Source organism: Capsicum annuum, chromosome 7, assembly GCF_002878395.1.
Source record: "Capsicum annuum cultivar UCD-10X-F1 chromosome 7, UCD10Xv1.1, whole genome shotgun sequence".
Taxonomy (NCBI): Eukaryota; Viridiplantae; Streptophyta; class Magnoliopsida; order Solanales; family Solanaceae; genus Capsicum; species Capsicum annuum.
Window position 1 is genome coordinate 17892295 of NC_061117.1, and position 17840 is coordinate 17910134.

Genomic DNA, 17840 nt, shown 5'->3' on the forward strand with positions numbered 1-17840 from the left:
AACAAACATGTCGACGATTCGACATAAAAAGGAATAATTTAGAATCCAGTAGCAATAGAAAGATTTATCTGTTAGGTTGGTGGCAGGGGTTGATGTGTTGTTCAAAACAGATTACTCATGTTGCAACAGTAAAAAGTTGATGCAACAAATAAATAGTCTGTTTCAACATATGACTAGTTTGTTGCTTTGCTTGGCTCGGACGTTTTAATTTGTACTCCCTCCATCTCAAATTATCCGTCCCAAATTGAGATGCCACATTGATTAAGAAAATAATTAATAACATGTCTAGTTTACCATAACCCACTGATCAGTTGGTGGGACATTAGACGTGTTTGAAATAACCACTGTTTGCTATTCAATCAAAATTTCATAAGAGAAGAAAGCTTTTAACGTCGGTCGGCGTATAGTCCCCTTATTAAATAATGTTTTCATTTTAATTTGAAGAAAAAGTTATTAATGCAAAGGGTAAAACATGGATTTTTTTAATCTTTTCTTGATTAATGAAAAAGACAAGTAAAATGATAAATCGAATTAGGAAATTTGGGATGGGTAATTGGACGTAAGGAATAATTTTGAATCCAGTAGCAATAGCAAGTATTGAAAACATATTGGTTATCTGTTGGATTTGTGGAAAGGGTTGATTTGTGTTGTTTCAAATAGATTAATCATTCGTTGCAACAGATAATTAATCTGGTGCAATAGATAAACATTCAGATGCAAAAGATAATTAGTCTGGTGCAACAGATAAACATCCTGATATAACAGATAATACGTCTGATGCAACAGATAATACGATGATGCAACAGATAAACAGTTTGATGCAACCGGTAAATCTTCTGATGCAACAGATTACTCATCTGATGCACCAGATAATTGATCTGTTTAAATTGTGGGCACTTATGCTGGATTCATAATCGGGGTTCTATCCATTATTGGAAAAACAGAAGTGTACCCATATGATAAATACGAATAAAAATCATAATTTTACTTACCAAAGTCACCTATGAAGTAATGCCAAAGTGGAAAGTGATGTAGTAAACAAAATTTGACCTAAGAAATTGGTCAGATCGCAGTAGTAGTGTTGTACCAACAAGAACAACAAGAACAACAACAATAAATGATCGACAAGAAGAAGATGAAGATGATAATGAAGTAGAAGATGATGATAATGAAGTAGAAGATGATGAATAAAGCAGCAGAAACAGAAACAATTAACAACAAAAATCGCTAAGAGAGAGAAAACAACAATGGATGAGAAAAGAGAGAAAGACACTTTTTTTCCCCTCCGTTTCTCGTTATTTTAGGTATACATTGGAATCAAAGTGTAAATTTAAAAACTTGTGGATTATTTTCAAATTTTTCCAACTTTCTTAATCCATAATAAAGTAATTGTCACCTCCAACTAATAATTAACACTTTGTCATCTACAGCTCATTTTAAAACTCTTTTGTCACATGTGACCCAAACCCCCATCTAACCATTGTGTCACATAAATTAAAATAGAAGAAAAAGTATTATAAATCAGAATAATTAAAAACCTAAATTATTTTTAAAGTAACTGACTATCGATGCCACAAAAGTTTAGACAAGAAAAGTAATATATATTATTTAAAAATTCCATAAAAATTATTATAAATTACAATAATTAACAATTTAAATATATAAATAAATTAATTTGTTATGTATTTCAAAAAAGTACGTAAAAAATATTATAAATCGCAATAATTAATAACTTAAAAAATTTAAAAGATGTAAAATATTTGACTGACTATCGAAGTTATATCGGTGTCACTTAAATTGGAATAAACAAAAACGTATTATAGATCAGAATAACTAAAAACTTAAATTATTTTAAAAATATAATTGACTATGTAGAAGTTTGGACAAAGAAATTAACATATATTATTTAAAAATTATATAAGTATTATAAATTACAATAGTTAACAAATTAAAGTATTTAAATGCATATTAAAAATATAATTTATTATCTAAATTCTATTTATATCACATAAATTATAAATTGAGTTAAAAAATAAATATATCACGGAACCCAGATATCAAGTACTATAATTTTTTAAAAAAATACTAGAAGCTTTTTGTAGCGGTCATGAAATTATTGGAGTTTTTCGAATACTCCCTCCGTTTTAATTTAATTGGTCCTCTTTTTTAAAATATTTATTTCAATTTAGTTATTCCTTGATTAAATTAAAAATATTTTATTATATTCTTTTAATACTATTCTTGACATTAAATAATTAAATAAAATGTATTTACTTAAATTTATATTTCAAAGCATAATTAATAAAATTAATTTAATAAAAAGAATTTTAATTAATATTTTTCTAATGAATATGTCAAGTCAATTAAGATCAACTAATATGAAACGAAGGAAGTAAAATCTTCCTGAAACATGAAATTATGATTGAAATCATCTAAGACCTACACGTGTTCAGCTTGGCTGTCGGCAAATGCCGACCCTCCTTACTATTTGCTTCACATTTAAGAAAAGTGGTGCTGTCTCCTCAAAACTTAATTACTATTACTCCCTCCGTTTTATTTTAATTGATTTTTCTTTAAATTATTTATTTTATTTTTCTTTAAATTATTTATTTTATTTTAATTGATTTTTCTTTAAATTATTTATTTTATTTTTCTTTAAATTATTTATTTTAATTTATTTATTCTTATAATGAAATCAACAGGATTCTAATATATTCTTTCTATAATATCATTATTATTAAATAATTAAACAAATTATGTAATTTAAATTTATATTTTCAAAACATAATTAATAAAACTAATTTAATAAAATAAACTCTTAATAAATATTTTTCTTAATAGATATGTCAAGTCTACATGGACCAACTAAAATAAAACGGAGGGAGTACTTGTTATTTATTTATACTTGGATTATTATGTTAATTTATTACTATCATTTTTTTATATATATTTCAAAATATTTTTCATATTATTTATGATATCTTTATTATTTCTATTTTCTCCTTTCAAAATTTTTGTTGAACTAAAAAGTCTTTCGAGAATAATTTTCCTATATAAAATTTGATATGCTCTATTTTTTTTTTTAGATTTTATCGAAATTTCACTGCATACATTATTATCCTTATATAGAAGGCTGTTTGACTTTAAAATGTGAGTAATCCCCCCACAAAATCTTTATCTGTGCATTAAACCTCAAATCTTAATCCCCAAAAACTCTTAATCTCCCCATTAAACCTCTAATCTTAATCCCTCACAATCTTTAATGTGTTATAAAAAATTTTATTATGTGAAGCCCCACCAATCAAACAACACAACAAAGAGTCAAAGACACCTTCTACTGGTCACTCACTAATTCCATAGAATACTCATTTGATTATTTATGTCATGTCATGTCAGTGCTGTGGTGATATTTATTTTAGTCAAATATAATTTAGAGGCAATAAAATTTTCACGAAGTCAAAGTGTATCGTAGTAATTTCAACCTGGAGAATTGAAAGGATAAGTTATCTTATAATTTTTGATCCCTAATTAATACTATAATATATCTATATTTGTACTTCAATTTTTTATCATAATTATTGTTTTTATATACTTTAAAATAGTTTTTATGTTATTTATGTAGCCTTTATTATTTCTGTTTACTCTTTTTGAAATTTTATTTGAATCAAATTCTTTTAATAACAAACTCTCTTTAAAATCTAATACACTTAAAGCATCCCCAAATCTATCACAATTACATTAAATATAATATTGTCCTACTATAAGAAGTTGGTTAATTTAACTTAAAAAAAGATAGAGTAATCCCCCACAAAATCTTAATCTCTTCATTAAACCTCTAATTTAATCCCCACAACCTTTTCATGTCGTAAAAGAGTATTTAATCATGTGATACCACACCACCACTAGCAAACAAACACAATAAAAACACCTTCTGGTACTCACTACTGTTCTTGTTTTTCTTCAAGAGCTTTAGTTTCACTTAAAGTTCAAACAAACAAAGATGGGGTTTGTTTTGGGAGTTGTGATTGGAGTTTTAGTTGGAGTTTGTTTAATTGTTTGCTTTGTTAAATCTGAAAATGCTCGATCTAAACTCCGCTCCGAACTGGTAATTTAGTTTAACTTGTCTTCTTTTACTTCTGTTTTAGTTGAATTCTTAGTTATTAAGAAGGAGGTTTAAAAATATCTCGAGTTTTTGAGTTTCATATTAGAACTGTCAGGTGTATAGTGATTCGTATCTAAATTATCACCAGCTATTTATTAAAACGTACCTAAATATCACCAGGTGGCAAAGTGAATGATTTATAATTCAGGTGTATTGTTTAAGTTTTGTCCACTGTTATGATACAACATCGGATAAACTTGACCTGCTATTAGCAGTTATCCAATTTTTTACCTACTCTAAAAATTTAAAAAGAAAAAATTGGCTAATTTGCAATAATAAGTTAAATTTACCTGACAGTGTAGAATGTTTTGTACACTGATAATGCACAAAACTTACATTCTTTTGATAAATAGTCAGTGATAGTCCAGATAAGGAATTCATACATATGATAGAAATTCAAAAAGTTGAAGATACTTTAGTACTATCTCGATTTTTGACTTTTATATCTGTCAAATTATCACCAATTATTTATTAAAACTCAATTTAACTATCAATTGTTCACTTTTTATCATCGTTTAGGTAGGTAGGAAAAGTGAGTAGTTGATAGTTGAGGTATTTTTAATAAATAGTTGGTTATAGTTGTGTTATGAAATTTAAAAAGTTGAGATACTTTAGTACTATCTCGATTTTAAGTTTCATACTTGAACTATCATGTGAGATTCATACTTGAATTTTATTAAATAGATGTCAACTATGAATTGTTCACTTTTACAATTCGGGTAAGAAAAGTGGAAAAGTGAACAGTTGATAGTTGGAGCGTGTTTTGATAAAGGTGGTGATATTTCGGATAGGAAATTCATACATTTGATAGTTTAGCGATGAAATTTATAGACCTTGATATTTTAGGTGTTTTTTTGACGATCAATTCGGATTTTGATAGATGTTTTGTTGTTGAATTTGAACTTCTGAAGGCTACTACAATTGCGGCATTTGCTAGAATGACAGTGGAAGATTCCAGAAAGATTTTTACACCAGAGCAATATCCTCCTTGGGTTGTTTTCTCCAATCAGCAGAAGGTGAATTTTTATTTTGACCTTATCTTTTAGGGGTCGTTTGGTATGCGGACTAAATTATCTTGGGATTATAACCGTGGAATTGTTATTCTGGGACTCAATGGGATAAAATAATATCAAGTTGGATGGGATAAGGTAGGATATTTCACTATTAAACCTGAGATAGAGTTTATATTGTGTTTAAATTTGTACTGTCAACCAAATGCAATATAAATTTTATCCCAGGAAATCCGGCCTTATCCCGCATACCAAACAACCCCTTAATGTTTATTTTCTCATACTTATGATTGGTGATTTTTTTTAATTAATGTTTTCTTAAATGTTTAACATTACAGTTGAATTGGCTTAATTCTCATCTTGAAAAGATCTGGCCTTATGTGGATGAGGTTAGTCTAAATGTCTATGCATTTTTGGTCATGTTAATTTTGAATTTCCATTAATTTTTGGGATCTTTACACAAATTGCCGGTTGGATTCACTGTTTACTTTTTCTAGCTGGTATGCATAGATTATACTCTAATTATACATTATTATAATCATATTATACATGGACTATACATATATTATACATCTGCCAGCTATTTTAAGTTTATGCGGTTGAGTGGGCAGCTATTCGGGTTAATTCTTTTTTATGTGTGTCAATAACTTTTCTTTTTTTAATTTCTTATGTTATGGATCTTTTGTTGTGAATCATTGAGTTTATTTTGGTAATTGTAATTCAGGCAGCTTCAGAAGTAGTAAGGTCAAATGTGGAGCCAATTTTGGAACAATATAGGCCTATGATTTTGGCATCATTGAAATTTTCCAAGTTCACTCTTGGTACTGTTGCTCCTCAATTCACAGGTTTGATGATGATTGCCGATGGCCAGTATTAACGTTCTTTAGCAGTTGGATTTTCTATTTCTGCGTCTTATTGCTATAAGTAAAGGAAATAGATAGCATACGAAACTTGAAGTGGCTGTTTCTTTCGTAAAAATTAAAGATAAAACAATGAAGGAGTTGTTAACTTTCACTCATACTCGTCCCATTTCATGCTTTCACCTGTGTTGCGTATACTAGTTTTATAGTACGTTCCTCGGGCTAATTATTTAAAAAGGTCTTCGTTTTTTGACTCTTTTTTGGTTTGAGAATTTACAATGAATTGTCCGTTGTGTATTTAAGTATTAAAAAGGACTTATTTGGCAATTTAATATTTTGGAGAGTTCTCTTGGTTTATGCCCCAAATGAACACCTGAAAGTTTGGGACTTACACCTAAGTGAACGGTCGGAGAAGTTAGGCCTTATGCCCCAGGATCCTTGTGGGTCAGTCCTCCTTGGACTGAGGCTTATTATCCCTAACTTCTCTGTCAAAGTAGTCATAACGATTTTCCAATACTTTCATCTCTTTGAGAAGTCAAAATGTTAATGATCGAAATATGTTAAAGAATGGATATTGGACCTAACTCCAAAAGCCAGTTTTTAGGTGAGGATAGTCGAAGTCCATCTAAGTAGACCAATTACTCATCCCATAATAGACAAAATGACGAAGACGACAATTGAACCTGATGAAGCAATTTGAACAATAATTTAGTGTGTCGCCTCATTTAATCCGTAATAAAGATATTGCTTGTGAGGAGAAACACATATTTTGTTCAACACATTCTTGTTGCTCATACTGATTTTATCTTTCAGGAATTTCTATTCTTGAAGATGGAAGTGAAGGTATTACCATGGAATTAGAGATGAATTGGGATGGGAACCCAAGCATTATCCTTGATATCAAGACATATGTTGGTGTAGCATTACCAGTGCAGGTAATTAGTTTTGTACTTACAGGTTAGCATTATGTTGCTCCTCAGAGTTATGGTATTTTTGTTTAGTTGCTACTCTGGATATGATCTAAATTCGTGCTGACATGCTAATTGCCTCTGAGATACCAATCGTTTCCATTGTAATTTTTGTTTCATTGCTACACTTGATATGATCTTAAATTCGAGCAGACATGCTATAATTGCCTCTGAGATATCAATTTGTTTCCATCGTAAATAATTCAAATTTGTAATGACTGAGCTATTAGTTGATATCTTCAAACCTTTTATTTTGCTACCTGTGTTGTGACTTTCTATTTGTTTCCATACATTATTATTTCTAACTTTTCTCAGGAACTTTGATTTCACGTGGTGATTATTATCTTCTTTTTTAGGTGAAAAACATCGGGTTTACTGGGATTTTCAGGCTGATCTTCAGGCCGCTTGTCGATGAGTTTCCCTGCTTTGGAGCTATTTGTTATTCTTTAAGGAAAAAGGTGTTATCTTATTTCTCTTTCATTCTAAGGCTATTGAGCACATTGAATAATTTGTTACGATGTAAGTGTGTGTGATAACACGTGTACGTACACGTGCAAAGTCAACTTATAAATGTTACTTGCACAATACAGAAAGAGACACTTCTATACATAATGCTTTGGTTTAGAGTTAAAATATGGATTTGGATGATTATCTAACACCAACCTGATCAATAGCTCATGGATTTGCCAAATGAGTCGTGGATTTAGAATGCTGATGTTTCAGAATTAAGCTTTTTCAAAAGGAGGAATTAAGTCCAAATCTATATCTTATGGACATGCATGACCCCCAACACGTCCAAAATTAATAATCCTGTAATTGGTGTTGTCGTGTAGCCCTGTAGGGTCTGCATAAGATACAATTTTGCCTGGACAGCCACACACATACACACCTAACACCACAGCTAACTTTGTATGGAAAAGAATAACAATAAAGTCTTTTCTGCTCTGCAGAAGAAGCTGGATTTTACGCTTAAAGTGATTGGTGGTGACATGACAGCAATACCTGGCATTTCTGATGCAATTGAGGTTTGGGAAAATTTTACTGGCTAAGTTTGTTTCTCATATAACATATCTTCTTGTCCTTCAATTACTTCTACAGCTCGATTAGATATCATAACCCATAGATGTTCTAGAAGTGGATAACTCCGCCATGGTCCAAGACTTCTCGTGTTCCCTTGCCTTTCTAGAAAATGGTTGGAAGAAACTTAATCAACACTAAATATCTATGTGATTTTTACAAGGATAATTTATGTGTTTAATTTCATATTCTCAAGGACATTGTGTTTATTAAATCAGTAAAGACAAAGCGATGCTTCCACTTTTTTAAACAAGGGCCGAAACCATCCCGCATTAGCAGGGTTCAGGGAAGTGCCACACCCCAAGGGTTGTGATGTAGACGGCCTACCCTAATGCAAGCATTGGTGGTTGTTTCCATGACTTGAACCCGTGACCGTTGCTCCAAGGCTCCTTCATAAATATAGCTACAGTGTACTAATTTTGACAATCAAATATCTTGTGAGTGGAGATGAAAAATTCTCAAGTAAAAATAGATTTTTATTCTCTTGGTGCATTTCATAACACTGTTTCATTCGGAAGAACCATTTGTTTATTTGGAATTGTTTTCTCATGGTTTGTGATTTTGATTCTCAAGGTTTCAGAAAGTTAGAAAAATGTTTCTTATGGTTTCATACTATCTAGATGTACTAACTGAATTTCTCTCTACAGGGCACTATCCGTGATGCAATTGAAGACTCTATCACATGGCCAGTCCGAAAAATTATTCCCATTTTGCCTGGGGATTATAGGTATACCCGATAAGGGAGACTTCAAACCCTGTCATTTTCACCTAAACAGTTTGTTTGGGCTGTCCAATTTTGTTCCAATTGAACACATTCACTTTCTCATGTAATTGAGATGACTTTCTTCCATTTTTCATCGAGTCTCTGACTTAGAAAAATTAATATGTTTAATTTCATAATGACCTCATGTCTTAGTGGAAGGTGTAAAAAGTTAATTCTTTATATGTTTATCTAAGCATTGACCCTGAAAGACTAGTTAAATGTTTTTGTCTGTTTATGCAAAACTTGGACTTTGACTGCTTTTCAGTCCTATGAAAGTACCTGTCATGGGAATCTATTAGAAATATACACCAACAGGTCAGTTTCTGTTAGATCCTGTGTATGTCGAGGCTACACTGTGATCTTACCTTTTACCGAACTTTTATGTTATTTGGATCCTTCTCAGCAGCACCCATGTCAATTCAACACAATTTGGGTGTGGGCATGGAATCCGCACTAGATTTGGTCAACCTAACTTGGGTATTTGGTTGGACTTTGGGTTAGTCATATGTATAAATATGTATAACATAAAATACTAGAACATTTTGCTAAATAATTTGTGAATGAAATAGTAAGTATTTACAAAGAATTTAATCATACTAGCTTTAATTTTACAACTTCACTTAATTGTGATGCAATATATACTTATGTTACGACTTATTTGTTGTAATAAATACCTATTACCCATATCCTAGTACCCATACCCATACTTCAATCCGTACTCTCGTTTCCTAAAATTTATGTAACGAAGAGTCCAACCTCTAGGTCTACACATGTATAAGATGCTCGCACTCGTACCCAAGTAACGTAGCCAAGCTTAATAGTTTTGTACTTCTTTGAATAAAGACAAAAACATGTATTTGTTATCTTTCTTCTCTAATTATCTAACCTTGCTGGACTGGGGCACCTTTTTCAATTTGACAATCTATTTTGTTGTTATTAGTGACCTTGAACTGAAGCCTACTGGAGTATTGGAGGTGAAACTTGTTCAAGCAAAGGAGTTAACAAACAAAGACGTCATTGGTAAATCTGATCCTTTTGCTGAGTTATATGTCCGACCTATACGAGATAGAACGAAGAAGAGTAAAACAATTGTAAGGATTTCATCTACTCATATGGAAGAATTTGGGTAATACACATATCGAGTGAACATTTAAATAACCATTTTTCTTTCAGAACAACCAATTGAATCCAGTCTGGAATGAGCATTTCGAGTTTGTAGTTGAAGATCCATTGACACAGCACTTAGTGATAAAGATATACGATGATGAAGGGATTCAGGCAGCTGAACTAATTGGATGCGCGCATGTCCGTTTGAATGAGCTTGAGCCTGGTAAAGTGAAGGATGTTTGGTTGAAGTTGGTAAAAGATTTGGAGATCCAGAGAGACCAAAAGAATAGAGGCCAGGTGACACTTGCATCCCCTTGTCTTCTGTGAGCCTTCTCTGTACAATTTTTCAAACAACTTCAATGTTGACGGAGCATTTATATATGCAAGTGGAGTACTTAATCAACAATGTTTGAGAACAAGTATTTTTTCGATAATCAATTCATAATTTAAGTGGTTTGTTTCAAACGATAATCAGATCAAACTGCATATAGTTGTAGATTGAATGCCAGTTTAAGTGGTTTGTTTCAAACGATAACAGCTCTTGCTGATTCAGCGTAATCCACCTATACTACTAAACAAACTGAGCGGTAAAGCCTCTAATTATATGATAGATATCTCAATCAGTCGAATAAACTTTCGTGTACGAGATCTACGTTAGTTACTTTCTTCCTCTTAAGAGACATCGATTTCTCACTTACAAATGTAAACAAATTCATGCAGTAATCTAGTTTTAGCTCTCCATCTGAAATATTTCCTTCTTCTTTGCTGTAGGTGCATTTGGAGCTATTTTATTATCCTTATGGCATGAAGAATGAGTTTAGTAACCCTTTTGCCCCTAATGTACCAATGACTACACTGGAGAAGGTTCTTAAAGGCGGAGGAGGAGGACAAGAAGCTGCCCAAAATGGTGGTGAAATCAACAGGCGGAAGGACGTAATAATACGAGGGGTACTTTCTGTAACTGTGATATCAGCTGATGATCTGGCCCCAACTGATCTAATGGGGAAAGCTGATCCGTATGTTGTAGTTACTATGAAGAAAACTGAAAGAAAGAACAAAACCAGGGTATTATTTCTTATTATTGAAATGTTTAGTTAAGAGTTGGAACTGTTCTTCCGTTGCCTAGAGAAAAGGTCTTTTTGCGTTAAAACTCATAATCAACAACTAGGTATAATGCTGATTATATATTTGTTTCATTTTTAGGTTGTACCGGAAAGCTTGAATCCAGTATGGAATCAGACGTTTGATTTTGTTGTTGAGGATGGATTGCATGATATGCTAATTCTAGAAGTGTGGGACCATGACACCTTTGGAAAGGTAGAATTTTTCCCTTTAATCAATTCCAAATACCCGTCCTATTCCTATGGTCTCGGTACAAAATTAACATTGATAAACCAAGACTTGATATATCTATTCAAATGCTAAATGTTTCCTGATGTGAGATTTTGTTTAGCTGAAACATCGTCATATGCATGCTAATTTTTTCTTAAATTTAGAACCGGTAAAGTCTGTCTCATCTTGAGATGCCTTGTTTTGAGTTGTCAGTTGATTTGGGACATAATAGAATCGTTTCGGAAAATTGAAGTTCTGGTATATCTAAGTATACCAACAACGTGAGCAATTGAAACATTAAAAAGTAGCCCTCAGTATTACAAGTATGTTCATCTAGTTACGGTGGTCCTGAATTTTAATTGAATGATCAGCTTTTAAATTTTGTTAATTAATTCGACATGAGGGAGTAAAAGAAGAATTATCTAGCCTTTAGCAAGACTAAAATCATGTCTCATCTATTCGTCCAAGAACCACTTGCCTTATCCTCGGCCTACCAGCAAAACAATGTGGTCATCTTCAGTTGTTTTCTTGCTATACGAATGTATTATTATAAATGAACTGCCAAGGGCAATGATGGAAGAGGCTGGTCAGGATTAGGCTTTCTTTACCTTTTTTCCAATGACGGAGGCATTCAGACCAGCTTGTGTGCACCTCAACTATTACGCTGGGTACCAGTTTTCCCCCTACCCGTACATGTATCTAGTAATTTAATCCACCAAGGCCTATGATTAACTATTCTTCTGGGTACCTGCTATCTCCCACCCTTGCAGGTACCGAGTAACTTAGTCCACCATGGCTTATTGGTGGTCTATCAAGAGTGTGTGCCAGTTGACTCGAATCTATCTAACCTTCAATCCAATGCGTAAGGCAGATTTGAAGAGATCACCTAGTGTATTTTGACTTCGTTGGTGTTTGAACCGGTGACCTCATGATTCTCCTCCAATTTCATTGACAAGAACTACCAGGCTATATACTTGGTTAGGCCTTTGTTACTTTGTTTAGTTTTCCCCCTCTTTAAATAGCTTTATGCTATTCAATTGTGGGACACAGTTATTTTCCCTTTTCGTTATACCCACCCGATATCCTAAGTCCACTAGGCTTGCCTAACTCATATTCACGTTGGATAGGCCAACTAAGAGAGGTAAAAGCCCTCACCACCAAGGCTCTTCATTCCTGAGATTCGTTAGTGCTTCTCCATTAGCATATGCAACATTAGGGCTATTCATTATAGTAAATTGTAGAGTTAAGGATCAGAAACACATTTAAACTATCCCAGTTTTTTGGGTTTCATACATGAACTATTGAGAGTGTGAGTTTCCCACCTGAACCATCACCCAATGGTTAGCAAAACACACTTAGACACTAACAAGACCAAATGTTTGTCTACAACCGCTTCTAGGCGCGTTTGGTCATAAATTATCTGTCCACTTGGGTTGACATATACGACGACTCTATTAACTTGTGCATTACATTTCTGTTTTTCAATTGATTTCCTTAAAACCCTAAACTCTCCCTTTCCAAGACGGAGATATCTACACGCTACAATTGAGATCAGACCATGACTGAGAAGGTGGAGAAGATGTTGGATGTCGCAATGGAGAATAAATTAATTTATTCGGTGACATTCTAACCTTTAGCCTAATATTAATAATTAATTTAACTTTCCCATGATGGAATTCTTTTTCCACGTGGAGTGACACGTGGCAGAATTTTTAAACAAAAGAGAGTAGTACACACACCATAAAATATTAGTCGAGATGTGTTCCGCTAACCATAAGGTGATAGTTCAGGTAGGAAACTCACAATCCCAATAGTTCAGATATTATACTGTGATTTGTCTTGACTCGGGAGTCTATCGGAAACAACCTCTCTACTTCATTTAAGGTAGTGGTATGGACTGCGTACACTCTACCCTTCCCAGACCCCACCTTGTGGGAATACACTGGGTATGATGTTGTAGAGCGTACACTCTACCCTTTCCAGACCCCACCTTGCGGGAATACACTGGGTATGATGTTTTAGAAACTCAAAAAACTGGGATAGTGTAGGTTGAGTTTTTGACCCTTCAACTCTAAATTGAACTGTCAAAGATATCCATCGAAGTAACTTGTTTAAGGGAAAATTCTATGAATTAAGATATAAGACGGTGATTACCTTCAGTGTTGTAGTGGTCAATCCAGTCTTATTCCGACATGATTCCTTTTATTTGTTGGGAGAAAAAAACTCGCCCATACGCAGAAGTGGGCCCTGAAAATATTCTTCTTAGCTTCAGCGTATTCTTTCTCGTACCACTGCTACATCAATCTTTAAGTTCTATACTAGCTACTGCAATCATTTCCAATACTTCACAATTTCTTTTGATGGCAGGATTACATGGGAAGGTGCATATTGACATTGACAAGAGTACTAATGGAAGGTGAATATAAAGAAACTTTTGAACTAGATGAAGCTAAATCAGGGAAACTGAACTTGCATCTCAAATGGGCACCACAGCCTATATACAGGGACTCCTAGTGATTGAATCATCTTGTAAGATACAGATACCAGTTACGTTGAATCTTTACGTTGTAGTCTAAGACAATTTGTAGTATTATTATAGGATATGTTTTTGTTCTTGTAAGTTTGTACAGACATAAGTTGCTTCGATTCTGTACGTCCTAGGCTATGAAAATTTGTAGAATTATACATTTTTGTAGATAGTTGTTTGATTATTGCACAGTTGAGAGAAAAATGTAAAGCTGCAGAACTTCTCAAGTGAAGCTAAAGCTGGACAAGAATAAAATTTAGAAGAGGTTTATTTGTAGACTACAGTAAGATGTTTGTTTCCTTTCTGTGGTTGGTACCAAAACACCCCGACTAATCTGAATTTGCGCTGTGCAGGACTCATTAAAGGGAAACGCTTCCTACTGTTTTTTTTAATCTAACTATGCATTAGTAGTATAGTATTTGATCATTCTTTTTATGTATATATTCACAATTGCTGAGTTAATAATATAGTTGGGATTTAAAGTGGATCAAGTGTCATGTAATCAGTTGAGACTTGCAATAGTTTCTGAAGTTAAATTGGTAGAGCTGACACAAGTCTGCAGAAATTTTGTTCCATCTTTTTATTTTTAGATAGACCATAGCCAAAAGGTGCCAGTTGGCACTCCATGAGAATAATATAAGAAATTAATTGAACTTCTTTTAAGAAAATAGGAGATAATGTCAAAAGAAAAAAGAAAACCTGAAGTACTTTTTTTTTTTTGCAAGCTTCCTGCATGAACTATCATGTATTTGCGTGTTCTATCTGAACTATCATGTCAAAATACGTTTCGAAATTGATGAGTCAGTTGCCATATAGATGGAAATTTTATGGGCAAATTACGTTGTCATGCATCTTTTGGCGATTATATTCAAACATTTAGCGTAATCAACGTTTAGATGTATTTTGATAAATTATTAATTTTATGTTTACTGGTATTTACTAAAAATCCCAACTATTTTCTAAATATTAGAAAATCTTAACTTTTAGCCTTTGATGATACATATAACTTATGTTAGATACATTCTACAGATACATGTAACACTTAAACTAATTAACATATTTTAAGGGACTAGTTTAGGTGTACGCGTTTTATGCGTGTACCTCACTTTAATAAGTTCAAACATTACACTAAATAGGATATTTGTTTAAATAATAAGATGAATATAATAATTAAATTTAATATCTTTTGAGTATGTAAAGATGGAGAATTTATTTATTAAATCTAATTTTTATCAAAAATATTTTTAAAAGTCGGTTGACATTCATCTACCATCTGTTAATTGCAACAAAACAATATAATGATAGAGACATCGAAATAATACAATTAAATCTAATCTTTACACACAAATTTTTTCTCAAAGTCATCCGACACTCATCTACCACCTGTAAACAATAACAAAATAATACGATAATAGAGATATCAAAATAATACAAGTAAACCTAACCTTTATATAAAAAAATTCCTCAAAGCCGACCAACATTTATCTATTACCTATAAATTGCAACAAAATAACACGATAAAAGTGGTATCTAAACAATACAATTAAACTTAAATTTTACACACAAATTTTTTCTAAAGCCGATCAAGATTTATCTACGAACTGTAAACTATCACAAAATAACAAACTAATAGAGATATTACGATAATACAATTATAACTAACCTTTACCTAAAAAGAATTTTCAAAGTCGACCCACATTCATCTAGCATCTGTAAATTAAAATAAAATAATAAGATAATAAAGATATCAAAATAATACAATTAAACATAACATTTACACAAGAAATGCTTTAAAGCCTATCGACATTCATCTACGACCTGTAAACTATAAAAAAATATATAATAGTGATCACAAAGCTTCGATTTTGATCCAACTAATTCTTGTCTAAGCAAAAATTTTGACCCTAAAGAATGATTTTTAATGAAAACAAAGAAGATATATATATATATATATATATATACACACACATGTTGAATTCTATTATTCTGACAAAAACACTGAAGAAGTTGAGGGTTAGAAAATCAAGCATTCACCAATCTAGGCATGCAATCGAATCAAGTTAGATGAGCATCAAACATATTCTCCCAATAGGCAAACTGGTTTGTTCTCTAGTTTAACGCACATCTCAATATTTATAGAAGTATTTTCTTAATAGAGTCCTATTTTAGGAGTATTTTTCTAATTGAATAGTAGAAAGAAAAATATTAATTAATTCTACTACCATATATTTTAGGAGTCTCATATATTTTACGAAGTCTAGTAGAAAGAAAAATATTAATTAATTCTCCTACCATATATTTTAGGAGTCCCATATATTTTAAGAAGTCTAATTAATATAATAAAAAAAATAAATGAATAATAAATTTAAAAAATAGCAAAAAGACAGTTTTTAATGAAGGACAAAAAATTTAAATCACTTTAGGGCTAAAAACTCAATAAAATCTCATGAAAGAAGGTAATTTGTTTGTTATTCTAACTTTTTAAACAAATTCTCTTCCATAATCAGTTTTCAGACTATTTGTACGACTTTTTTTTGTTTTTCTTGATTTTGTTATAGCTCTAGCTACCAACTCTTATGCCGTTCTAAATTCTTGAGTTCCTCCGCAGTCGTCGGTGGTTGATGACGGAGGTTGTAAAGGAGTTTTCGGCTGCTACGCCGGAGTCGTCGGCGACTGGTCCATTAGGATTTCGTTTTCCATGAAGTGTGGAGCTTGTTCTTTTATGAATTTTTTCCTAGTTAGAATTTTAATTGTTTTGCTCCTTTATCGTTGTTTGATATGAAAGGGAACAAGATCATTACAGATTATAAAAATAGTGAAGTTAATGTTGGGCAAATCTACAAAGATAAGTGTACTCTAATTTCAGTTATGACAAGGTATGTCATTAAACATTCCTTCAATTTCTATGCGAAAAGATCGGATAAGAAAAGGTATGTATTAACGTATCAAAAGTAGTTAATTATCTTTTGTTTAATAGATTATGTATCTAACATAAAATTAATTATTGTTGTACGCAACACTTTTGTAGTTACGTTAAGTTGACCGAGATATATATTTTGCCACGCATGATACATTTTTCATGTTGTTGTATCTCTGGTAATCTGATTGTGTATAAATATATATCTCGTGATGTTTTAGTTTTAGTGATATGAGCATACGAAAGATTATGCAGTGTATGTATCTCTCATTATTTTTTGTGCACGATGATGCATGTGTATGTATCTCTCTTTTTTTTTTTCAGTACGTTAAAATACATCTTATTTTTTGTAACAGATTATGAATTTTTTTTTTTTTTTTTTTTATGATTGCAGCTATGTCCTAAAATATCGTTCAAGGCCTTAGCACTAGGCACAAAAGCTGTTCTGGTGAAATTATTAGAAATTTTTGCCCTGCTGTTTATATTTAGTTTCTAAGTTTGACCTTGTTCCTTACATGGATTTTCTGAATTCCTTAATCGAAAACATACTCCTACAGATTGGTCGAGCAGTTGTCTATGGCCTGACAGCTAAGGGGGAGCGCGGTGTAAAGCGGGTTATTCAAATGCTCAAGAATGAAGTTGAGTTGACAATGGCACTTTCTGGTTGCTGCACTTTGCACGACATTACCAGAAGTCACGTGAAAACAGAAAAAGAAATGCTCCATTGTAGGATGTAGTTTCACCTTGTAGAATTAGAGTCGAACAAAGACGAATATCTAAATCTTCAACATTAATGTTAACTAATCGAACACAATTTCTTTAATTAATAGAGAATTTCTCTAAAGTGGACACAATTCAAGACTCGATGACATGATAAATTTGTTCTTTATTTTCTAGCATACTTCTATTTACTGCAAAGTTTAAACTCGTGACATAGGTCCAACTCACATCATCGCGCGTTAAGTTGTTACTACCAAAACAAAGCTTTGGCGACAAAGACATACAACGCACAACGGTAAGGAGTACAGGTAGTCAATGTTATCCTCATCAGGGACGCATCTAGAACCCAAGGCAGAGAACGTTGTAAAGTGCGACTCATTTTTCTCCGTTCTGATGT

General features: G+C 32.2%; 1 protein-coding gene across 2 annotated transcripts; it reads left to right on the plus strand.

The window, feature by feature from the left end:
- The first annotated feature begins 3713 nt into the window (after positions 1-3713).
- LOC107856287 (synaptotagmin-5) lies at positions 3714-14087 on the plus strand. Of its 2 annotated transcripts, none has more exons than XM_016701273.2 (13): positions 3714-4105; positions 5074-5178; positions 5511-5561; positions 5897-6017; positions 6846-6967; positions 7357-7458; positions 7951-8025; positions 8725-8804; positions 9781-9931; positions 10014-10244; positions 10719-11012; positions 11151-11264; positions 13647-14087. In XM_016701273.2, the coding sequence occupies exons 1-13, from the start codon at positions 4001-4003 to the stop codon at positions 13791-13793; spliced, it is 1698 nt and encodes a 565-aa protein (XP_016556759.1). In that variant the 5' UTR covers positions 3714-4000; the 3' UTR covers positions 13794-14087. The 2 variants fall into 2 exon arrangements, with proteins under 2 accessions (XP_016556759.1, XP_016556760.1); XM_016701274.2 differs by having other exon boundaries at positions 3801-4105; positions 5043-5178.
- The last annotated feature ends 3753 nt before the right edge of the window (positions 14088-17840 follow it).